At 37.4% G+C, this 26,018-nt stretch overlaps 1 protein-coding gene across 2 annotated transcripts; it reads left to right on the top strand.

Annotated features, from left to right (window-relative positions):
• Positions 1-286: 286 nt before the first annotated feature.
• TMEM59 (transmembrane protein 59) lies at positions 287-25,317 on the top strand. Of its 2 annotated transcripts, none has more exons than XM_060022453.1 (8): positions 287-597; positions 5,737-5,842; positions 7,347-7,441; positions 10,022-10,174; positions 11,780-11,861; positions 12,735-12,819; positions 15,427-15,535; positions 24,681-25,317. In XM_060022453.1, the coding sequence occupies exons 1-8, from the start codon at positions 403-405 to the stop codon at positions 24,834-24,836; spliced, it is 981 nt and encodes a 326-aa protein (XP_059878436.1). In that variant the 5' UTR covers positions 287-402; the 3' UTR covers positions 24,837-25,317. The 2 variants fall into 2 exon arrangements, with proteins under 2 accessions (XP_059878436.1, XP_059878445.1); XM_060022462.1 differs by having other exon boundaries at positions 288-597; positions 12,738-12,819.
• Positions 25,318-26,018: the final 701 nt, after the last annotated feature.

The following is a 26,018-nucleotide window of genomic DNA, read 5'->3' as shown; positions in this document are numbered from 1 at the left end:
AGGTGGGTGTGAACCAAACCACATTCCCCAGAATACACCGCGAAGGGGCGGGCTCGGGCGCACCTAGGGCGGCTGTAGTTCTCCGAGACCAACTTTCCCAACCCACCGTGCGCCTCCCGCCTATGGAGAACCACATGCCCCAGCGTGCCTCGCGAAGCTAAGGAGTCGCTTCGCTCTAGTACTCGCGATGTTTGGACCCACTTCCTCTCGCCAATCTAGAAGTTCGTAGTCCTAGAGGTGGGGCGAGAGGCGGCAGTTTCGGGCGGGTCAGGGCGGAGCTAAGAGGACGGCAAAGGCGGAAGCAGTGGCCCGCGGGACAGGGAAGGGGCTGGTCCCGGAAGGAGGAGGAAACCTGAAAAGAAAACAGCAACAAGCTGAGGTGCTGTGACAGAGGCAAACAAGATGGCGGCGGCGAAGGGGAGCCTCTGGGTCAGGGCCCAACTGGGGCTCTCGCCGCTGCTGCTGCTGCTGCTGACTATGGCCCTGACCGGAGGCTCGGGGACCGCTTCGGCTGAAGCTTTTGACTCGGTCTTGGGTGATACGGCGTCTTGTCACCGGGCCTGTCAGTTGACCTACCCCTTGCACACCTACCCCAAGGTAGGGCCCGTCCAAACCGGGCTACAACCCTTCCGTGGCCTCCCATCTCTCCGCTCTCCCGTACCTCTGTCGGCACTGGAAACCTGACTGTTGAATCCACCCTTCAACCGCTGTCTCCCATCTGTGTAACTCCTGTTTTCTTCCCCTAATCTTACCCGCACCGCGCTTCTGCTGTAATTACCGGAAGTTTGTGCCGCACCTACCCTGTAATAGGCTGGGGACACAAAAATAAGCAAGACACGACCCCTTTCCTCTGGGGCCTTGAGGGGCAGCAGGGGAGACGAACACTCGGAGGGGGAGGAGTATCCAGATGATTAATGCGGGGTCCTCACCTTCCAGGGACGGCGGGAGGAGGGGGGCAGTTGCAGATACGCCAGCCCACAAAATGTTAACTCTTAACCCCTGTTCCCTGAGCGCCTCTCTGGGCTGGGACCCTGCAGTCTGTTCCTGGAGTCAAACAAGTAGACAATTCCACCATAGTATGAAATACATCAAGGAGTTGGGAGACGCTTAGGGAGGGCTTTCCGCCTGTGTTGAGTAACTGTACAAGGCGCTCACACTGGGACTGGAATGGCTTAGAGAAAAAGCAGTTAGGTTGCTGCATTCAGAGAACTTACCATTCAGTGCAGCAGAAGACAGAGGGAATAAGTGGAGTGGGAAAGAAATGAGACTGCCCTTAGTAGGGGGATCACAACTTATGGACAGAGTGACCCTTCCTCCCCTCCTTGTCCACCCTCAAGTGCTGCCTTTCCTTTAATTCCATTCCACTAATCGAGTTGTTTTGCAGCTTCTAAAGAACTGTTGACTCAACATCCTAAATTGCGTGGTGACTCCCCCACCCTTCCAAATATATAATTTGGGTATATCATCCTCCCTCCCCCGCCTTTCTTTATGAGAGCTTTTGCTAGTCTTTTTGCCCTTGCTTTTCCTTCATCTTCCCTATGCTGTATGCTTAACTGTGTGGCTAGCCCTCTTTGCTCTCTCAAACTACAAAGTGACAGGTTTAGGATGTTCCTTATTGGCAAGTGCTTTCAGGCTTTTGAAATTCTGAAGTTCTAAATGCTGTCACTGCCTGTATGTTTGTTTACTGCTGGATTTTACATTGCTTGAGGATTATCAGTTTTCAAGAAAAAGTGTGGGAGAGGGGATTATCAAATTTTCAGTCAGAGACAAATATAGCAGTCAAGAGAGAGAAATGAGGAATTCTGACTTCCAGATTTTCAAATCCATGTGTACTGCTCCTGGATACATTATTTTTTTCTCTTTTTATAAACCTCTCATAAGTAAGAGGATTGTATGAGGAAACTAATATTGATTTGTCCTGGAATTGGGCAGAGACTTATTTTGTATCTTTCTAGTGTTTGGATGTGTTGGTTGTTTTGTTTTGTTTTTTCTGAGATTTTCCTAGCAAATTTGTAGTTATTTGAATACATATTTGAATAAACAATTCAAAAGGATAAACATTTCTGGAACCTCTAGGTATTTTTATAATATCCACTACTTTCTAACAATTGATGTGATATCTAAGTGTTTTTTATTTATTCAGTAAAGCTCTTCTCCCCAGGAACTCTAAATCATCTGGCTCCCTGTGTGTCCTGGCCTTAAAATTGATTAACTGTCTACTCTCTGTTAGCCAGTGTGATGGGAGATTTACCTCCATTATCTCCAATTCTCACCCTGCAAAGTTGGGTTTTACAGTTGAGGGAATCGAGACTCTGAAAGGTTCAGTGACTTGCCCAAGGTCACATAGCCAGGAAGTAGTGGAGTAATAGGAATTCAGTCCTAAAACTGGCTGTATTATGCTGCCTTCTATTAATGAAGTTATATTATTACAAATATTTAATTTACTTATTTCACTGATGTCTGTCAGTCCTCCTTCAAATTATTGTGCTTTACAGTTCAGGAAAAAGCAGGGTGTGTTATAAGAAATTAGATGAATTTACAAGGTCCTGTACCCTCTCTTGGTCTGGTATTTGTGACTGGCAGATAGAACTCTCATTTTAATGACTCTTTTTCAGAATTAATTATTTGTTGCAAGAAAGTAGGATACTTTACTTGTTTGTAAGTAGATACTTAAAATTATTATATTTTACCCTTTAACTTTCTTCAAAAGTATAATTGCTTAACTTGTCTGGGTCCAAATGCAGGAGACATAAGTCATGTTAATAACAAAGATAATTATAGAGCTAGCCTGGTCATTTTTTTAACAGTGTGTGGGCTCTGGAACCATACAAACCTGGGTTCCATTCCCAGCTTCACTTTTTTTAAAATAAATTGATTGATTGATTTTTGACTGAGTTGGGTCTTTGTTGCTGCACGTGGGCCTTCTCCAGTTGCGGCTAGCAGGGGCCACACTTCCCTGTGGTGCGTGGGCTTCTCATTGCGGTGGCTTCTCTTGTTGCGGAGCACGGGGTCTAGGCGTGCAGGCTTCCGTAGTTGTGGCACATGGGCTTAGTTGCTCCGTGGCATGTGGGATCTTCCTGGACCAGGGCTTGAACCCGTGTCCCCTGCATTAGCAGGTGGACTCCCAACCACTGCGCCACTAGGGAAGACCCCCAGCTTCACTTCTACTATCTGTGTGTCCTTGCTGATTACTTAACTTACCATGACTTCATTTTGTCAACTATAAAAAAAAACAAACAAAACACCTCACACCTTGCAGAGCAAGTGTGAGGATTAAAGATAGTATACATGGCACTCTTAGCACAGTGCCTAACACATGGCAATAGATAGTTATTTCCTTTGCCCAATGTCATAAAACCAATTTGGTACATACAGTATATTAGTAATGCTGAATAAGAGGGAGAATAGTTAGCCTGACTTAGCTCAGGATAAGAATATGCATGTAAAATCTATAGATAGTAGGATTCCTTCTTTAAGGAGGATTCATTAAGTTTCCTTCTAATTATTTAGCTGGTATTCAGTTTGGTGGGGAGCACCATTTCCTTGTGCTCTAAATTAGGGAAGGTCTATTTTATATAAGCTTGCCAGTCACTTTGGATACATAGGGCATGAAATATTATCTAGAACATGAAACACTTACTTGGAATAAGGTTATGATTTTTAATAGCTACCAATTGAGTGCCTGCTCTGTGCCAGGTATCCTATGATACATTAAGTGTTAGCACCATGCCTGGCACATTATGGGTGCTCATGAAATATATTATTAATGTTATGTCTACTTATTAGTTAGTATAGCATAATATTAATGATGTTGTAGATATAAGATATATAAATAAAATAATAAAGTATAAAATAAAATCCTCATCATATTTCAAGATTGGCATATGAGTATTGGTCACTGTTTTACAACTAAGGAGTTGAGGCTGAGAGAGATTAAGTCCCTTGCCCAAGGTTGTACAGAATAAGTGGTGAGGCTGAGCTTCTAACCAGGCCTAATTCCTGAACCTAGGCTCTTTCACCATGCTACAGTCTCTTCTGAAAATGGTACTGGAGGGCTTATTGGATTGGTTTAACACATGAAAACATATCTGAAAATGAAATGGTATGCAGTATAGCTCATACTAATGAGCTCATGCTTCCCCTATGCAATATAAGGAAATATGTGGTGCTCCAAAGACGTAAGAGAATTCTTCCACTGTTTTACAAAGCCTGCAAAAGCTACTCAGGTATGAAATTTATTTTAATTGCTAACTCTTTCAATTTCACTGTAACAATAAATGCAGCTAGAACTGAAGTCCAAAAATGCACTACCTTCAAAGTTGTGTAATAAAACTTGTTTAATATTAGACTGCAGCCATCTCCTCTTAATGGATTGTTGCTGCTACATAAATTTTACTAATCCTGCTGGAAAGAAATGCATACCTTTGTATTCCGTTGGTTGCTAACTGGTATATGCACATGCTATTTCCTTCCTTATTAGGTGCCTGCCAGTTTGTACACAGTGAACTACACAGTAAGTTGAGGGGGCTCCCCCACATGTACTGGTTTGTTTCAAATACTATACATTTAACCAAAGAAAAGCCTGTTGAAGACGTTGTCATTAGTCTTATTAAGCAGTTCACATTTTCCAGCGACGAGTCTTTCCTATCTTGAGCTCTCACACATATACAATGATGCTTATAACTGTTGTTTTCTATTTTTAAAACCAGTTATTATGATTGACACTACTACCATTTATTGAGCACCTTCAATGTCCCAGGCACTGCACTAGGAATAGCTGTCTTCTGGCATTATTGAGGGGTTTGGAGATAATTTATAGTTTTTATTTCCTTTTTGAGATTTAGATAGGTAAAATAACTTGTACACACTGACCTAAAAGGTTTTATTCCAAGTCTGGCTGATTCCAGTGGCCTTTCCCATATGTCACATGTTGGCCTTGTTTGTGTTCTCAGTTCAGGTAAACCAAGTTTAAAAAAATCCTTTCACTTAAGCATTTTTTTAGATGTATACCTCACTTTATGGGGGCCTTTATGGCACTATTTGCCATGTGAAGCTAGTCGTGATACTTTTCCTGATAAGCCTGATGATTCATATAAATATTTATGTGGCAGAAGTACACCATTGGTCCCTAAAGTACTTGTTTACTCATTTATACCTCTATTATAGTTCTGATTATGTCACTGTTATTTTCAACTTTTCCCCCCAAAATATGACTATGGAATATGGGAAAAGGGTGATGTTTTTAACCCACTAGGTTTGTTTCTTGGATATCACTTTTGTTATTTATTTGTTAGTTTATTTATTTATTTTGGATGTCACTGTTAAAATAAGGAACTAAGGGCTTCCCTGGTGGTTCAGTGGTTGAGAGTCTGCCTGCCAGTGCAGGGGACGCAGGTTCGTGCCCTGGTCCGGGAAGATCCCACATGCCGCAGAGCAGCTGGGCCTGTGAGCCATGGACGCTGAGCCTGTGCATCCGGAGCCTGTGCTCTGCAACGGGAGAGGCCACAACAGTGAGAGGCCTGCGTACCGCAAAAAATAAAAAAATAAGGAACTAAAACTTCTTTGTATGGCAAAGGTCTTGGTATTACCTGGCTCCTATCATTTTTCTTTCAGTCATAAATCTTTTGTTGGACAATTATAATAAACCCTATTAACTTTGCTTTCTTTTTGACCTATTTTCCCCCCGAAGGAAAGATGCTAGTTTTTGGTAATCCTCCCTGTTCTTGAACTCCCTAGGAAGAGGAGTTGTACGCATGTCAGAGAGGTTGCAGGCTGTTTTCAATTTGTCAATTTGTGGATGATGGAATTGATTTAAATCGGACCAAATTGGAATGTGAATCTGGTAAGATGCTATGCTAATGACATCAGCAGTATATAACATTGGTGTTTTCTTTGAGTTGTGTTATGCTTTTTATGTGTTTTCCTCAGAAAATGACAGGCATACTGTTTATTCATCCAGCATACTTTAATTATTATGAAGTTAAACTTCTAGTAGATACTGCTAGAAATTTCATGGGTTTTAAATTTCATCTGTTTATTGAGACAATGTTTATTTTATGCTGTGGATAGGACACCTTTGTTTAAGTAAGCATTTGGTTTAGACAATTGCAATAGTAATTACCCTTCTTATAATTCATCACTACCTTTTCAATGGATGGTATAATTTTCCTAAGCCTTTCATTCATAGGCTAGCTGACTTAGCTCCAAGTTTTTTACTGAATCAGGCCTTTGACTCAGTATTTAATAGTGTATTCTTTGTGGGTCATGCCAATAAAAGAAGTAACCAGAGTTTTGTCGTCTCTTAAACCACTATTCTTACCTTTTGCCAAAAGTGATGTGTTTAATAAAATAAACCTGTAATCAGGACAAAAATGACATTTAGCTTTTTAAAGAACTGTAATGGAATTTTCTCCATTCATTACCTTACACTGTTTATTCAGTGTAGCAGGAGGTGCCTTTCTCCCTATCACTATGCCAGTACTCACATTTAGCCTCTGTGATATCATAAACTTTTTTTATGGCTCAGTCTCCTAAATGGCCATCTTTATATGTGCATAATGCGGTTCAGTTTATTATCTAGCACCTTTGGGAAGTATATTATAAATGCATGACTGGGTGGAAAGAAAAATAAAATTGTTATAGTGGTAAAGTGTTATATCACAAGAAAGAAATGGCTCTAGTGAACTAAATGAAGAGTATATATGGTAGAGACTCATTCCAACTTTAGAATCCTGCTGTAGAACATTTTCTAAGTTCAGTTTTCTCAGAATTTAGGATGTTAGACTGATTGCTTTGTTTTATTTTTCCTTGCCATGTGAATACCCTTGCTTCTCAACTAAGTGATTCAGTTCCTAACAGTAATATCATATATTTGTGTAAATTACTAAAGTATATTATTTTGTTCAACCCCATGAAATAGGTGGTGGTAGTTCAGTTTTAGACCTATAGAAATCAATAGAGAGGTTAAATAGCTCCACCTAAGTCACATACACTGCCAACAAGTGGTGAAGCCAGAATTTCAGGATGCCAGTTCAGTGTTTTTTCCACTATGCAAACCTTAGCTGTGAGGATCACCTCATATGAATGTCATCATGTAGCCGGAGCCTGAGTATGTAATTAATAGATTTATACCTGGAAGATCTGACTTGTGGGAGGCAGAAGATATGGGGTTTTATTAAAAGAGTACATTTGCTACCGTTACCAAATGTGGAAATTCATATTGATGAAATATTTTTTAAGTATAATAAATTTCTTTATAAAATTTCTTTATAAGATGCCAATGTTCTCTCCCTTTTTTTCTCTCCTTCTCTTTTTTTTCTTGTAATTTGACTGTTTTTCTCTTCCAGCATGTACAGAAGCATATTCCCAATCTGATGAGCAATATGCTTGTCACCTTGGTTGCCAGAATCAGCTGCCATTTGCTGAATTGAGACAAGAACAAGTACGAAACAATTCTGCCTTTCAGAAATGCCTGCTTAGATCGCACTTTGTATTGAAATGTATATTGCCCACATGATCCTATTTTAGTGTTATATTTTATAATTAGTCTTCAGCAAACAAATTATATGTTTGCAAATAGAAAAGTCAATTGATTAATTACTTTTGTATAATGCTTTACTGTTAAGATGTATGTTCACACCTATAATCTCATTTTGGTTTTTTTCTAGGTCCAGTGACGGTATTATCCCCATTTTGCATATGAAAAAACTGAGGCTCAGAAAAATTGAGAGTTCCTTTTTTTCATCCCATCTGCTATTGCCTTAACGCAAATCATCATTATTTCTCATCTGTATTACTAAATTAACTTCCGATCTATTTTCCCACTTCAGCCCCCTCTAGTCCATCCTTTAGTCTGTGTCCAGATATTTATTTTCTGTGTCCAGATATTTATTTTCTAAATGGGAATCTCGTCATGTCATTCTCCTATCTTATATACTTCAGTAGCTCCCCGTGACATACAGGTTTAAGTCCAAACCACTTATCACAGCCTGGCTCCTGATTACCTCTTCTATATCATCTCTTATAATTCCCCACCCCTCATACTCTATCCAAACATACTGGGAAAAGTTTTTTAATTTTATTAACTCTGGCATAAGAAGTACAGCCACATGGCACAAAACTCAAAAGGTTAAAAAAAAAAAGTTGACCCATATTACTACTGCACTACATGATCTGCAGTTGGTTGAATTCTCAGATGCAGAATCGCGGATATGGGGAGCCAACAATAATTTGTGTGTATACACAGATTTCGGCACCCCAACCCCTGCATTGTTCCAGGATCAGCTGTATAGTGAAAAGTCTCCTACTCCTGTATCTCTTAGCCACTCCATTTTGCTCCATTAATGTAGCCAGGGTTACCAATGCAGAGGTAATTTATATATATACAAGAATACATGTATTCTTTCTTTTCTAAAATATAAGTAATAAAGAATGTCTACTCACTTTTTTTCACTGCATACATGTTTCATTGTATGGATGTATCATTTAAGCAGTCCCTTATTTGTGGACATGTAGGTTGTTTCTAATTTTTTAAATTTATAAATGATGTTGCATATTTTTCACATTTATATCTATAATAAAATCACAGGAGTAGAATTGCTGAGTTAAGAGGTATATGCATTTTTAATTTTGAGAAATAGAGCAAAATTGCCCTCCATGGAATTTGTATCAGATTTAAAAATTGACATATAATTCATTTCTATAAAATTCACCCTTCTAAAGTATTCGGTGCAGTAGTTTTTAGTATATTCACAAACTGTGCAACCATCATTACTACCTAATTCCAGAACATTTTCATCATCAAAAAAAGAAATCTCATACCCATTAGCAGTCACTCTCCTTTCCTCCTCCTCCCAGTCCTTGGCAATGTACAACTTTTATTACAGTTTTAATTTGTGTTTTTCTTATGAGTAACTTTAAAAATAATTTCTAATTTTTAAGACCCATATTTATTTCCTTTTCTCTTAATTATGTACATACTGAACAGTCCTTAATGTTTGTAATATGACATTATTTCTTGCCTCTGTCCCTTCTACTCCCCATCTGCTCAGTGAATCCTCTTGATTCAGGGCAGGTGTCGTGTCCTTTTCGAAGCCTTCTTAACCACCTCTGACCCCAGTTTGGGTTATGTGCCTTTCCCCATACACATGTTTCACCCTGTGTTTCACCTCTGTCCTATACAGATTAAACACAGATATACAGTGATAAATAAACACACATGGTTTAAACATCTTAAAATTTATAATCTTAACGAATGCTTGTTTAGTGAACTAATCAATGAATGATTTCACAGCTATTAAGTGGGAAAATTGGATCATGAATACAGATCTTCTGATTCTAAAAACTCTTCTCTCTTAATACCCCATACTGCCTCTCTTTTGGAATATAGCAGAACCAAAGCTATCCCTAGAGTTCAGCAAGTTGTATCCCACACTTGTGCTCTAGAGGGGCCCACTGCTGCTAAATAAGTCAAGAAGTCAGAATTGGAGGGGAGGTGATACCAATTAATGTAAAAATCTCATCAGTAGCTTACTGTATATAGTCAGCCCATAAATACTTCCCTCACTCTGCCCTGTTATCAGGTACCTTACATTTTATGCATATATTCTTTTTTTTTCCATTGGTGTTCATTATAGCATGGATTATTTTACATGAAAGCATTAAAGATGAGAATAGTATGATTTGTCCCTTCCCCTTCTACCTCTTGAGGACTTGCTAATCCTTATTTAATCAAATCTTAAGATTCTCCACATTTTTGGACCTAATTCAAAAGCCTGTTATTTTGATAGAGGTGACAGGTAGCTTAAAGTGTGTTTGGTCGCAAATTAAAAGATCCTGTGATTTTAAGCTTCTCATAGTTAATTTGCATAGGTAATGAAGAGTTTACTCTAATGTTGATGACTGTGGTAGAATCACTTAATGGTTTATATTCTGTCCCAATAAGGATTTGATTATGTTGCTCTCTTGAATATACATATATAAAAAAATAATATATTTCTCATGGTTTAATTTTTTTTTTAAGCTCATGTCCCTGATGCCAAAAATGCATCTACTCTTCCCTCTAACTCTGGTAAGGTCATTCTGGAGTGATATGATGGACTCTGCACAGAGCTTCATAACCTCTTCGTGGACTTTTTATCTTCAAGCTGATGATGGAAAAATAGTTATATTCCAGGTGATGACTGTGCTTCATAGATACATTTAAATACCAACAGTAGTAATGTATATGTCTTAAATGAATGTCTTAGTATAGGGCCATGTACTTAGTCCCTTACAAATATTTATCGTCAAATAATAATTACTTACTAACCTACATTAAAACATTGGGCATCAGGACCCAATTTGACTTACCCCTCCCTCTGCCCATTGGAAACCTATTTAAAGCCTGTTGTTCCTTATCTTATAAGAACTCTGAATCTGCTAAATTTTAGAGTGGTTAAATTGATAAAAATGAAACCTCTAGATATGAAACATAAGAAAAATTAATGTAGTTTGAATATAAATAATGGTGTGTATTTATATCATATATGGATATTAGGGAAAAGCAATAGAACATAATTTTTAGTTGTTAATAGTGCTTTTTCTCATAACTCTTATAAGAGAGCTTGTTGAAGAAGCATATTGCCTTCTAGAGAGGTAACTTTTCTCCTACCTCATTATTTACCATGTGATATGATAATAATAGCTGCTGTCTTTGAAGGTTCATGTGTACTAGGTATTTACATATATTATCTCCAATCTTCAAACAACTTCATGAGGTTGTATTATCACTATTTTATTGATGAAGAAACTGTGAGTCTAACTTATTTAAGGTCACGCTGCCAATATAACAGAATTAGGCTTCAAACCTGGGTTACTTTCGCTCCAAGGCTCATATACCACCCTACCATGCTGTCTTCCTCTTAATTTGGTTGTTAAATTCCTCAAACTTACCAGCCAACAAATTATGTTGTGATGCTTTCTCTCAGGTAATAATTAAAGTAAACCCTTTAATTATTATTGCCAATTGAGTGGCTTATTATAAGGCTAGTCTGTGATTTTTAGCATTGTCCTGAGTCTTGGGTACCCTGTACTTAATTTGGTAATATGTAAAACACAGAAGGAGTTTTCTCTCTTTAAGTTCATGAAGAAGTTCTGTGTCTGAAAGCTACTTAAGTTAAAGCTTAAGTTGACTCTCAGAGTGGAGTCCTCCTTCATTCCTGACTAGATGTGAGATTAGCTCTGTTCCTCTCTTTATGTCAACTTAAGTGTGACTATGATGGAGAAAACGCCACTCCAGAGAATCAGTGCTACATAGGAGATGTAAAGTATGGAGCACTGAGCTATAATTTATGAATTACTCATACTTAGGGAAGAATGGAATGTTTCAGATGAGAAAGAATAGAGATAATATGTGTTTAACCAGAAATTTTGGCAGTCTGCTAAATTATTCCTGATCAACCAGAATTAGAACTCAGTTTTGCGTGGTATGATACTTAATGTACTATGTTGTAATTTGTCCCTCTTTTTTTATTTATTTATATATTTTATGTTGTCAGGCAATTAAACTGACTAAATTCTTGATGATGCTATAAGTCTGCTTCTTTGCAAGGCACTGGATCTAATGTTTAGCAAGTGCAATTAAAATATATTGTGGTTAACATGTTTTATTTTTTATACCATACTTCTGTTACTTTTTCTCAATTTGAATCTTTGTAGAGATGATATGTTATCGAACTTCCTACTGAGAAAAGCTTAAGAAGAAGTACAAATGACTTAATTGCTTTCACTATCATTTTAGTCTAAGCCAGAGATCCAGTATGCACCACAGTTGGAGCAGGAGCCTACAAATTTGAAAGAACCGTCACTAAGCAAAATGTCCTGTAAGTTTTATTTTAAGTAGCTTGGGATTAAAAACATTAACAGTCAAATCTGGTGGTGTTAGAATTGGTTGTATGATTGTTTTTACACTAATGGAAGGTGAATAAATAATTTTTAAAACTGTGGTTCTCAAACTTTAATATGCATTAAGATCTGTAGAGTTTGTTAAAGCAATTTCTGAGCCCCACCTCCAAAGTTTCCAATTTACTAAATCTGGGATAGGACATGAGAATTTGTGTTTCTCACAAATTCCTGGATTCTGTTGCAGCTGGTCTGGGGACCACACTTTAGAATCACTATTCTAAAAACATTTAGTTTGCTTTGAAGGATGTTTTGAGTGTGAACTAATGAGAGATTCTGGTATCTCCCAACAAACTAACCAAATAGTGAAACTACCTTGAAAATATGTTTTTATTCTATTTTTATTTCTATGCTAGAAGTGAATTTAAACTTATAGGAATAGAAAACATCAGGCTAAAACTGCTTACCTTTTAAAATGTGCTAGCTCATACCTTATTTTAGATACTGATTTTATTAACTTTTTAATTATTTTGGTGGGTGGATAATGACAGAACATAACACAAGGCCATCTTTAGATTTGAACAAACCAAATTCTATTATTACATTCAGAAATGTAATTAAATAGAAAGCATCAATGTCAATAAAAATTTGAAAGTAAAATAGGAAATTCATAATGTTGTATAATATCCAGTTGATTTTTAATGTGCCAGAGGAACTTGCATTCATTATAAAATATGTCAGATTACATTTACAAAAGCAGCTGGATATCTGTACAGTGTATATATCTAGAAGCAGTCATTTGAGACTAGCTTTTGGAATATAGGATATCATAAACTTGTACCTTATTATTTCAGCAGATCTTCATATGAGAAGTTCACATGCACATAGGAACTATCTTGAAGATGGAGAACGCGACGGTTTTTTAAGATGTCTCTCTCTGTATGTATTCATCTTCACTTATGCATATAGGAGATAAAATCTGGCTTGTATTAGAGAGATGCAGTCCTTTTTATTATTTTAAAGTTATATTAGCTGCTCAAGAGTAGAAAACTTTTTTTTACCTTTTACCTTTTCCCTACCAAATCCAAAGTTGTACTTTTGGATATTTTATTAGTTTGTTTAAAAGGTAATTCTCATACTACTTTAATCAAACCCAAGCGGGTAGTTTTTTTCACAGCACAAAAGCATCTTTGTTCTTATTGGGAGTCTTTGATTTATGTTACGATATGTGCTTCTTCAGGCATCTCAGTTAAGCTTTAATTTAATATTTATTGAAAAAAATTCACATATGAGTAGACCCACACAGTTCAAATCCGTGTTGTTCAAGGGTCAACGGTATTTACATAGCATTTACATTTTATTAGGTATTATAAGCAATCTAGAGATGATTTAAAGTATACAGGAAGATATGCATAGGTTATACGCAAGTACTACACCACTTTATATAAGGGAATTGAGCACCCTCAGATTTTGGTATGGGAGGGGGCAGCAGTCCTGGGACCAGTGCCCTGGGGATACCAAGGGATGACTGTGTGTCTAAATGGTTTGGGGGTTGGATTTTTGTTTTATCTATATGGCCACACAGGAGGCTAGGGGAGGTAGATAAGGGCTACAGATAAAGGAGGGCTTTGTGTTCTATACTGAGTGTCATCTCCATGCCAAGGATTCTTTTTTTTTTTTTAATTTAATTATTTATTTGACTGTGTCGGGTCTTAGTTGCGGCGTGGGCTTCTCTCTAGTTGTGGCGCACGGGCTCTAGAGCACGCAGGCTTAGTTGCCCCTCAGCATGTGGGATCTTAGTGCCCTGAGCAGGGATTGACCCCGCGTCCCCTGCATTGGAACGCGGATTCTTAACCACTTGACCACCAGGGAAGTACCCATGCCAAGGATTCTTAAGGGTGGCAAGGGAAAGTGGGCAGGCGAGGGTAATTGTTACCTTGTGCCCTCCTGGGAAGGAATATCAGGCCTTCTGAGGATGAGGAGGGTTTTATCAAAGTATGCATGCTTCTACTCCTCCAAGGAGTTGTGATAAGAGCCTTCTCCCTGCAACCACCCCCCACCCCTAGCCAAAAAAAAAAAAGAGAGAGAGAAAGAGACGGTAGGCCATAGCACTTGGTGATAATTATCTACTCTGTGTCAGATACCAGACCAAGCACTTGAGTAGAGAGGTGAACAAGTGTGTATATACTCTAGTGGACTATTCTGTCTCAAGTGTAACACTTCAGTAGCCCACGCTACATGCTTCCTGTAATTTCTTAGAGTAGAAATAGTTTCTTGAGAGGTTTTATCAGATATCAGTAGGGTTCTATTAGAACCTAAAAATTAATACTTTTTACTGAATAAACTCTTTAAAGACTGGGTAAGAAAATGAGAATTAAAATTTTCCCTTCCTTTCATTGCTAAACTTGCTTTTGACCTTGTACAGAAAAAAAGGCAATTTTTCTCTCTCTCAGTATTTTGGATTTTTGTTGCAGTTTGATAAGTTTTATGGAACCTAAATAATTATCTAATCTTAAGTTACAGTTTATTCTTTTTTTTTTTGGCCATGACACGCGGCTTGCCAGATCTTAGTTCCCCAACCAGGGATTGAACCTGGGGACCCGGCAGTGAGAGCACTGAGTCCTAAACACTGGACTGCCAGGGAATTCCCTACAGTTTATCCTTAATACTGCATTACCTGGCATCTTATTGATGCCTTATTGCCTTTTAACATTTTGTCATGTTTTATGTTATTCTTTTAAATCTAACGTTTTAAAAATAGCTTCACTTGTTCTTTAAATCTTAATCTATAGTTTAGTAAACAATAGGGCACTTATGGAAAAAACTCCAGTTGCTGATTCTTGTAACCGGCCTTCTACCCTAAGATATTTTAATCATAAGAAAAATGTAACTATCTCTTTTTAAGATATGTGCTAATGGATACAGAATGCTTCATAACAGATATGCTCTTGTAAGTTGAAATTCAAGTAAATTGTGCTAAGTTAAATATTTGAAATGTAGTAGAGAAGCTAACTTCTGGAAGCCTGTTGTGAATCCATTTATAAGACAAATGATCATTTCATAATTTACCTATTCTGTACCTTAATTCTTTGGAACATTGGGTTTTCTTAAAGCAAGTATTATCTTAATACCTTGCAAAATAATATATGACATTTGTGTAGCACTGTACAGTTTATAGGACACTTTGATTTGCCTTATCTCATTTAGTAATTTAAAAATACCCTTAACAGTAATTTGCTTTAATTTCATATATTTAGCAGAAAGCCAGTATGTCTGATTTTTTAATTTATAAAAGTAACATAGCCATGTTATAGAAACTTGAGTAATGGAGGAAAGGACATCATATCACCCTAATATAATAGCTATTATAATATTTTCTTCTCTAAGTATGTTTTTTAAAATAGTTTTAAAGGTAGTACATATAAAGTTTTAATTATATTATTAAATAAGTACACAAGATTGATTGCCTGTAATTGTTAAGAGCCTCCTATTTTTTATATTATGCAATTTTAACATAACTAATTGTTGATTTTTTTCCCCCCCCAGTAACTCCGGGTGGATTTTAACCATGACTCTTGTCCTCTCCGTGATGGTATTGCTCTGGATTTGTTGTGCAACCGTTGCTACAGCTGTGGAGCAGTATGTTCCCTCTGAGGTAAATTTAATTCTAACTCTTAGGCCTTTTGAAGACTGAGCCATATGATTTACTTTTTTTAATGCCTTATTGGTTTAGCTAGAAACGCAAAGCCTTTCTATTAATAGAATGAGAGAAGATTTGGTGGTTTTAATCACACACCGAGATTGGCACACATAAGAATTACAGGTTCTCAGCACAAGAATCACCTTCCAATTTTCTGTGGTGCTAACTACCATAATGACCAGTGTATGCCGCCTGGTTTGAGTACAGTGTCTCTCTTCTCCCTAGACCTTTGAGACTGAAAAAAACCCAGTGACATCAGTTTCTAAGGTGATATATAAGAAAGAAAACTTGTAGAACTACTTAAAGTTTTAAATTTAACATTGCCACAAATGTTAAGGAATAATTGCTGCTTTAGAAGCAGCAAGACTAGAGCTTTTGATTTTGAGTAATGTGTTCTGGTATACCCTGAGAGAGATGGAAAACTGTCTTGACTTTCTTGGTAATTAAAATTTAACTGGCTCAAGAAACATACTGTTAAGGTAAAGGATTTTTGTTTCAGAAAAAAGGTCTAATTTCAGTATGGTACTGGCACAAAAACAGAAATATAGATCAGTGGAACAGGATAGAAAGCCCAGAGATAAACCCACGCACATATGATCACCTTATTTTTGATAAAGGAGGCAAGAATATACAATGGAGAAAAGACAGCCTCTTCAATAAGTGGTACTGGGAAAACTGGATAGCTACATGTAAAAGAATGAAATTAGAACACTCCCTAACACATACACAAAAATAAATTCAAAATGGATTAAAGAAAATGGATTAGAGGAAAACATAGAACACTCTATGACATAAATCACAGCAAGATCCTTTTTGACCCACCTCCTAGAGAAATGGAAATAAAAACAAAAATAAACAAATGGAACTTAATGAAACTTAAAAGCTTTTGCACAGCAAAGGAAACCATAAACAAGACGAAAAGACAACCCTCAGAATGGGAGAAAATATTTGCAAATGAAGCGACTGACAAAGGATTAATCTCCAAAATTTACAAGCAGCTCAATATCAAAACAACAAACAACCCAATCCAAAAATGGGCAGAAGACCTAAATAGACATTTCTCCAAAGAAGATATCCAGATTGCCAACAAACACATGAAAGCATGCTCAACATCACTAATCATTAGAGAAATGCAGATCAAAACTACAATGAGGTCACCTCACACCAGTCAGAATGGCCAGCATCAAAAAATCTACAAACAATAAGTTCTGGAGAGGGTGTGGAGAAAAGGGAACCCTCTTGCACTGTTGGTGGGAATGTAAATTGATACAGCCACTATGGAGAACAGTATGGAGGTTCCTTAAAAAACTAAAAATAGAACTACCATATGACCCAGCAATCCCACTACTGAGAAAACCATAATTCAAAAAGAGTCATGTACCACAATGTTCATTGCAGCTCTATTTACAATAGCCAGGAAATGGAAGCAACCTAAGTGTCCACCAACAGATGAATGGATAAAGAAGATGTGGCACATATATACAATGGAATATTACTCAGCCATAAAAAGAAACGAAATTGAGTTATTTGTAGTGAGGTGGACGTACCTAGAGTCTGTCATACAGAGTGAAGTAAGTCAGAAAGAGAAAAACAAATACCGTATGTTAACACATGTATGTGGAATCTAAAAAAAAAAAAATGGTTATGAAGAACCTGGGGACAGGACAGGAATAAAGACGCAGATGTAGAGAATGGACTTGAGGATGTGAGCAGGGGGAAGGGTAAGCTGGGACAAAGTGAGAGAGTGGCATGGACATATATAAACTACCAAATGTAAAATAGATAGCTAGTGGGAAGCAGCTGCATGGCACAGGGGAGATCAGCTCAGTGGTTTGTGACCACCTAGAGAGGTGGGATAGGGAGGGTGGGAGGGAGACACAAGAGGGAGGCGTTATGGGGATATATGTATGTGTATAGCTGATTCACTTTGCTATAAAGCAGAAACTAACAGACCATTGTAAAGCAGTTATACTCCAATAAAGATGTTTAAATAAATAAATAGAAATAAATAAAAACAATGACTTTTGAGCTCTTAAAAAAAAAGTCTAATTTGATGATTCAACTTAGCTTTCAAGGAAGGAAAATTAATTATATAACTAAACATAAGATAATAAATTCTATTGACATCAGATCCAACTGAAATAAACTTTAGTTCTCATATGCCTCCAGAATGCAATAGAAAAAGAGAGAAAAGAAGAAAAGAGGGAAATTTGAAGAATGGTATGGATTGGCAGAGACAGGAGGGTGGACAATATTCCCAGGTACAGACAAGAATAAGCTACTATCAGGGGAGGACTGTAAGCAGCTGACTTGATTAAAAGAACTTAAATTAGGAAATTAAACCAAATGAATAAAGTTAGACAGGATTGGGAAGAACGTTGAATTGTGGAAGTGTTAGACAGTGGGTAAATTTCTGTAGAACTCATCTGTTTATGATATGATCTGAACATCCTTTTGCTAATTACCTATTTGTGTTCTTGTTTAGTTCTGATATCCATATTTTAATCATTTTATTGTTCCTGATAAAGTTGAAATTACACATCTTACATAGGATTGCCTTTGCCTATTACTTGCTTTTGAACTGCCCCATGCACTCTAAATCCTCATGACAACAAAGCTACAAACGCAGAGTAGTAAATCTTTATTGACACTGTGGTACTTTATTCCTTCCATTAGCACAATTCCTTCTCTTTACTTCTAGGATGCCCCTTGTAAAAGAAAGATACGCGTAGAGATTGGTGTGGTTATTTCCTGGAAAGATTGAATTACTGGCCTCAGGTGGAATTTACCTTGATAAAATCACCACTACCTGGCTTCTGGTTCCCAGGACTACTGACTAATGTTGAGCATTTTCTGCTGGACACCGTTCTAAGCATTTTATATGAATTAGCTCATTTAGTCCTTTCAGTAACTCTGTGAGATGGCTACTATTATTATCCTCTTTTCCAGATATGAAAACTGAAAGAGAGAATGTATTATTGCCCCAGTGTCACATAACTAGTAAGTGGTAGAACCAGAATTTAAACCCAGGTCATCTGACTCCAAAGCCAGTACCCTTAAGTTTTTTAGTTAACCTGGAGTCATCACTAGGGAAGTTGATTATGTTACTTGTATCAGGAGCTCATCTTCTGTGTAACCTCTTTTGACACTAGGAAGTTGAACACCACTGGGACCACATGTTTCATGTTTTTGAGTCAGGATGCTCAAACTCTCTTACTGAAACAGTTCTTAGATGGACATTTCATGGTTTTTCCTCTCTTATCTCCTTACTTGACTTATGGAATTGATCTCCTCTTCTGGTGTTGTTTAGACATAACAGTGCTTCACGTTGTGGTTTTGGTTACATCTTACAGACCTGGGGACCTGTCCCTCCCTTTCAGAATACTCTTGGTCTTTTTCTTCCTTTTAGATGTTGTCTCTGCTGTGATAAATTTTGTCTTGATTGTATAGCTTTAATTCTGTGAGAAGTTCTTTCCCCTTATTTCCAAGTTGTTTGTAGAACACCTCGTTGTTCCCACATATGCCCAGGCCCCTGGATCATAAAGCCTAAAGCGTCAGAACCACACATGGAGTCCTGTTGGCAGCTATTACATTCCCTCCTGATGTCTGCATATGGGTGTCACTTTCTTTCCCCTCTCTAGAACTCTTCTTCCTGTCCTTAACAATCAAAAGTATGGTGACACCCTCAAAGAGCCTATGCTTTCCTAAGATACATCTTCTAGAAAAATATATCGAAAACACTTATTTGAATTCACTGCTTTTAGGCTTTACTTTGTATCTGAAACCACACTTTAGCTAAGTAATAATGTTTTTTCAACTGTATTTTTTTTTTTTTTTTTTTTTTTTTGCCGTATGTGGGCCTCTCACTGTTATGGCCTCTCCCGCTGTGGAGCACAGGCTCCGGACACGCAGGCTCAGCGGCCATGGCTCATGGGCCCAGCCGCTCCGCGGCATGTGGGATCTTCCCGGACCGCGACACGAACCAGTGTCCCCTTCATCGGCAGGCAGACTCTCAACCACTGCACCACCAGGGAAGCACTCAACTGTATTTTTAATTATAAAAATTCTACATACTTGGTATAGAATTTATAAAGTTATCTATAAAGAAGCAGGAAAAAAATCACTCATCCAGAACTTATTTCATATTGCCATTTTAGTGGATTTCTTTTCACAGTTGAAAACTGTATAGGACTTGCCTGGCGGCGCAGTGGTTAAGAATCCGCCTGCCAATGCGGGGAACATGGGTTCAAGCCCTGGTCCGGGAAGATCCCACAGGCTGTGGATCAACTAAGCCCATGTGCCACAACTGCTGAGTCTGCGCTCTAGAGCCCGCGAGCCACAACTGCTGAGCCCATGAGCCACAACTACTGAGCCTGCGTGCCTAGAGCCCACGCTCCGCAACAAGAGAAGCCACCACAGTGAGAAGCCCGTGCACCACAATGAAGAGTAGCCCCCGCTCGCCGCAACCAGAGAAAGCCTGTGCACAGCAAGAAAGACCCAACACAGCCAAAAATAAATAAATTAATTAACTAAATATATTAAAAAAAAAAAAGTTGTATTAACTGGGACTTCCCTGGCCATCCAGTGGTTAAGAGTCCATGCTTCCATTGCAGGGGTGTGGGGTCAGTCCCTCGTAGAGGAACTAAGATCCTGCATGCCTCACAGCGCAGCCAAAACAAAAAGGAGAAAAAACAAGCTGTATAAACTATTTCAATATTAATGTTTTGTTTCTTATTGTAAAATATAGCAGTGTAAATACTCCTTCCCTGGTATTTTCTCCTTTATTTATTGTAAAAGTAACTGAGAATTTAGCATTAGGAAATTATTCACATTTTCTTAATCAAAAGCCACCTATTTTAAACTTTACTTTCATAAAACCTCTTCATTGATTTTATTATTGGAACATAAGTTACTTCTGACCCCTCTCCATAGTAACATGAGACTCCATGTTAAGTAATACAAGCAATGAGCAATGTTATTTATATTTTGTTATATTATTTATATATATAATCCTATGTGTTTATAGGAAATCATAGACCTGCTGAGAGAATGTTTCTCTTCAGTATGGACCTGGTATCTTGAGCTCAAACATGAAATATAAAAAGCTTCCTTTTCATTCACTACAAATAAAGCTTAAAATGGTGCTAATAAGGGCCAGGAATGTGGTCTTGGAAACTTATGAGCAGCTTTATTTTTTTTATTTAGGAAAGTTCTGAAATAATTTATCCTTAGCCTGTTTTGTATATAGTAGGTACTCATCATATACCATTTGATAGTAATGCCAGAAAGAGTTGGCATTTGTTGATCTTAAAGCAGTATCATTTTGAGTGACTTACAAAGATTTTGATCCTTTTTTCTCCACTGTTTTTCCCTGTTCTTTCACATTTATGATGTTTTTTTGAAACTTCATGAAATAATGCTTTTCTCTTGTTGAGCTGTCTATTTAAGATAATAAAGAGTTGTCATTCATAGTGGTCCTTGTCAGGCAGGTCAAACCTGACTTATAAAAACAGGGTTCAGCAATATTGGATATTCCTTTCTAGAGACCAGGCAGCCTCAGAAAATTGCCAAAGCCACAAATAATAATACAAATGCTGCCTCAGTGTTATCTCATTATCTGTTTGCATCCTTTTTTCTTATTTGTCAAGACCATGGTCATCTGATTTCAAATGGTTAGTTAAGAAAGGTTTTAGAAGACTTCAAATAACATTCATGTTAGTAAATCACAGACACTTATGGATAACATATGATGTGCTAGGCCCTGTTCAAGAGATTAGAGGTACAATGAAGAATAACATGAAGGTGGAACAAAGTTGAATGTTAAAGGCTGCAATGACTCAAGAAGTAGGGTGGGGGCTTCCCTCATGGCGCAGCAGTTAGAATCTGCCTGCCAATGCAGGGGACACAGGTTCGATCCCTGGTCAGGGAAGATCCCACATGCTGTGGAGCAGCTAAGCCCAAGCGCCACAACTACTGAGCCTGCGCTCTAAAGCCCATGAGCCACAGCTACTGAAGCCCACGTACCTAGAGTCCGTGCTGCACAAGAGAAGCCATGACAATGAGAAGCCTGTGCACTGAAACGAAGAGTAGCCCCCGCTCACTGCAACTAGTTAAAGCCCACGTGCAGCAACGAAGACCCAATGCAGCCAAAAATAAATTAGGTTAATTTTTTTAAATAGTAGGTGAAACATGTCTTAAACTATAATAAACATTATTTGTCTAAAAAAAAAAAGACCAAGAATCTTGTTGTTTAGAAGCTTTAAGTCTCAAGAGAGACAATCAGAAAACTATGTAAATGCCATAGCTTTTTAATCTAAATTCTGTTAAGAAAATGAGTTTTAGAAAAGATTTATGTACATCTAAGATTGCATAACTGGTTAGTGGCGAAGGCAGGCCTAAAGCCCAAATACATACTAATTGAGTTTATTTTTAACTTTTAGAAGTAATACATGTGACATAAAATTGACTTCCTCTTCCTCACTTCTCAGATAAACCAGTCAATAGTTTTTAAAAATTTTTCCAAGCAGTTGCCATTTAAAAATTTTATCTTTTATTTCTTGTTTTATCAATTTTAGACATTATCTGATGTCCTCCTACTAAAGGATGAGTTTAGTTCCCTTATACTGTCTCACTTCCATCTCTTCAGTTGCTGGGTTTTGGTTTTTTTTTTTATATATATATATAAATTTATTTCTTTTATTTATTTATTTTTTGGCTGCGTTGGGTCTTCATTGCTATGCGCGGACTTTCTCTCATTGAGGTGAGCAGGGGCTACTCTTCGTTGCGGTGGGCGGGCTTCTCATTGGGGTGGCTTCTCGTTGCAGAGCACAGGCTCTAGGCGCACGGGCTTCAGTAGTTGTGGCACATGGGCTCAGTAGTTGTGGCTCACGGGCTCTAGAGCACAGGCTCAGTAGTTGTGGCGCATGGGCTTAGTTGCTCTGCAGCATGTGGGATCTTCCTGGACCAGGGCTTGAACCTGTGTCCTCTGCATTGGCAGGCAGATTCTTAACCACTGAGCCACGAGGGAAGCCCTCAGTTGCTGGTTTTTATAATGTATATTATTATTTTGTATACATTTAGTGAGTGCTTTACAAATTTCTGTTGATTCCTCATTACTGCCTTTCCTTCTCCCTTTTTATACTGTCTCAATTTTCATTAATTATTATGATTGTTGACAATAAAATATACTCATTCTTCTGTATATATACTTTCATAGGTTGATCTGAAAAATTAAAATCCACTAGGCAGCATTTACAGTATTATGATTATATAAATATTCAAAGTAGAACACTGGTTCTATTAAAACACTGGCAAATATAAAACTGAATTACTTAAAAGTGTTCCCAGGAGGATCTTCCATATATCTCTGCTTAATGGAACCCATTTTTATTTTGTTCTGGCTTTCTTCCCATTTTCTAAGTCATCTCAGTTGCTACTGTTTCTTGTATGTTATTTTCTTTCTTGATTTTCTCTTTACTTTTGCTGGACCTCATTAAGTAATTTTTTTCATAAAGGATACTTGAGCAATAAACTTCCCAAGGTAACACTTTTGAAAATACCTCTGTTGTACCCTTGTATTTGGTTAGTAATTTGAGAATACAGAGTAGCCACAGAATCACTAAACATACTGGTTAGAGGTTATCCATATGCTCCCATCCATTTCCCTGCACGAATTTTGCTCTTTCTCCCTGATCTTCTAGATAGCTTCTTCCATATAGATGTTTGAAATAATTTAAACAGTTCCTGGTCACTGTTTCAAGGTTTTTAAATGTTAAATAGAGTTGTGAAAGTTTTTCTTTCATTGTGCCCCAGAGCAAATTATCACATGTTAATTTGGGTTTTAAGGAGGACTTAGTGTATCAGATCCATGTCCAATCCATCAACCACTGAATTTGTCTTGAAAATATTCTCTTACTGGAAAAGTGTCAGGTACTGGGCCACCTCCTTGGTGCAGGATAGTTACTGCCTTGAAACAGTAGACAGCAGACCACATCTGAAATGTGTTCAAGTAAGCAGCCATCATGACAATCACTTTTAGAACTTTTTTATCACCCCAAAAAGGAAACTCATACTAGTGGTTACTCCCCATTTCCTCCCAAGCATCTTCACCAGCCATAGACGACCAATATGTGTGGTCTCTTGTGACTGGCCTCTTTCACTTAGCATAATGTTTTCAAGGTTCATCCATGTTGTAGCATGTATTGGTATTGTAGATACTTAAACTTTTGAAGGTGCTCTTTATTCAGCTCTTCTAAAAGCACCTTTCCAACATCAGGTACTTCTGTGTCGGTCTATCTTTTTAATATAGTCAGTTTCCCTGTCAATAATGTCAGCACTTCACAGAATCAGAGATTTATTGCCATATGCATTAACAACAAAATCTATCCCATTTGTTAGTAAAAACTTTTCCTTTTCTATTTTTTCCTTTAGGAGATAGGCCTATATCTAAATAGACCTACTCTCAAAAGATATTAGACATTTCCATTATACTTCAGTGAATTTTATGACATTTGCACTGATTCTGTGTTATGCTTTCATTCTTTCGTTTTAGTATCTATCTTCTTGGATATGTTAGTAATAATTTGAGCTTTTATATGTTGATGAAGACCTTTCTATCAGTGTTAAAGTATTTCATGTGCATTCTTTGTTCTACTCACAGCCTTTTAAAATAGTACATACCATTTTCCATATATGTTAATTTAGAACATTTAGTAGCAGAGAAACTTAACCCCAAATCATTTGACCACTTGGTTGGAGAGCTAAGATCTTAAAGGAATTGATCACTTAAGGCATCAAACATCCAGAATCCATGCTCTTGTATGACCACACTTACTCCATTTAAACCTGAGCAATTTTTCTTGATGCTCAGTTGTTAACTTCTAAGTATTTTAAGTCAGTACATGTGGAAAAGTTTTCTTTGGCCATCCACTGGGAACTGAATCACATATCTGTAACACTTTGAGTAAAAGCATTCTTGAGGACGTTTATAGAACATTTTTTTTTACCAGATACCCACAGATTAAATTGCTATTTTTGAAGACTTACTTGGAGAGGTTCCTAATTATCCAAATTGCTAATGTTCATTGATTGTTTTTTGCAGAAGCTGAGTATCTATGGTGACTTGGAATTCGTGAATGAACAAAAGCTAAACAGATATCCAGCTTCTTCTCTTGTGGTTGTTAGATCTAAAGGTGAAGATCATGAAGAAGCAGGGCCTCTACCTGCAAAAGTGAATCTTGCTCATTCAGAAATATAAGCTTTTTTTTTTTTTTAAGAAAAGTGTATAGACATCTAAATTTCCATTCCTCATAGTGCTTTTTAAAATGGTTTCATTGGCTATAGGACTTAAAAATCACTATTAAATGCAAATAAAGTTACCGAAATCTGTGACGACTGTATTTGCTGTAATATTACCTGTAATTTTTTTCTAGTAATTTAAGAGATGGATATTTGGGGTTGTATTTTTATTTTACTAATATCTGTGCTGTTTTAATTATTATTTGCATTGTTTTTGTTTGTTTCCTTTCTTAGCCAAATTCTGTGAGCTGATCATTGTTTTTCCCCACCTCCTACCATGTCAGTCACCTTAGTTAATAAGTTGAATACTCAGTAGGATATGACACTCCTGCTCAGCAATGGCCCACAATCTGTAATTTGAAATTTAGTAGAAAATGCCCTTTAATACACTACATTTTCAGTTGTATTGAACTGAAATCATTAAAATTTTATTTGAATAATTATGTGCTGAAATTTGAGTTAATATACTAATTTTCCAGATCTTCTCTTTCACCCCTACCCAACCCAGAAAATAATGAGGAAATGTTCTATGTCTGTTTATTGCTATATGATGATCAGGGAGCAAATTAAAGCAAAAATGATTCACAAATGCATTTTATGTTATTTTGCACAGGCTATAGATTTTTTTGTTGGATGGATCTTTCCAAAGAACTATTTTTCTCTGTTAGAAAGCATATCAAGTATAAGTTAAAGATATTATCAGAGAAAGCTTTTCTTTTTTTTTTTTGCGGTACACGGGCCTCTCACTGTTGTGGCCTCTCCTGCTGCGGAGCACAGGCTCCAGACGCGCAGGCTCAGCGGCCATGGCTCAGGGGCCCAGCCGCTCCGCGGCATGTGGGATCTTCCCGGACCGGGGCACGAACCCGTGTCCCCTGCATCGGCAGGCGGACTCTCAACCACTGCGCCACCAGGGAAGCCCCAAGCTTTTCATTTTGATAGTAAGAATTAGACTCTCATGTTGTACAATTAAGTATAGAATTCACTTTGCAAAAACTGTTATTATCATTCCTTTATTATTATTGTCAATAATACAGATACAAAAATAAGAGTGACATCAAGTAACATAGTACACCACAGTCTTAATGTGATTCAGTGTCATTAGACGTGAAATGTTAAATGACTTTGCTAACCAATACTTTCC

Source organism: Delphinus delphis, chromosome 1 (genome assembly GCF_949987515.2).
Source record: "Delphinus delphis chromosome 1, mDelDel1.2, whole genome shotgun sequence".
NCBI lineage: Eukaryota > Metazoa > Chordata > Mammalia > Artiodactyla > Delphinidae > Delphinus > Delphinus delphis.
The sequence above is the reverse complement of the archived record's forward strand: the minus strand, read 5'-3'. Positions and strand labels throughout refer to the sequence as shown.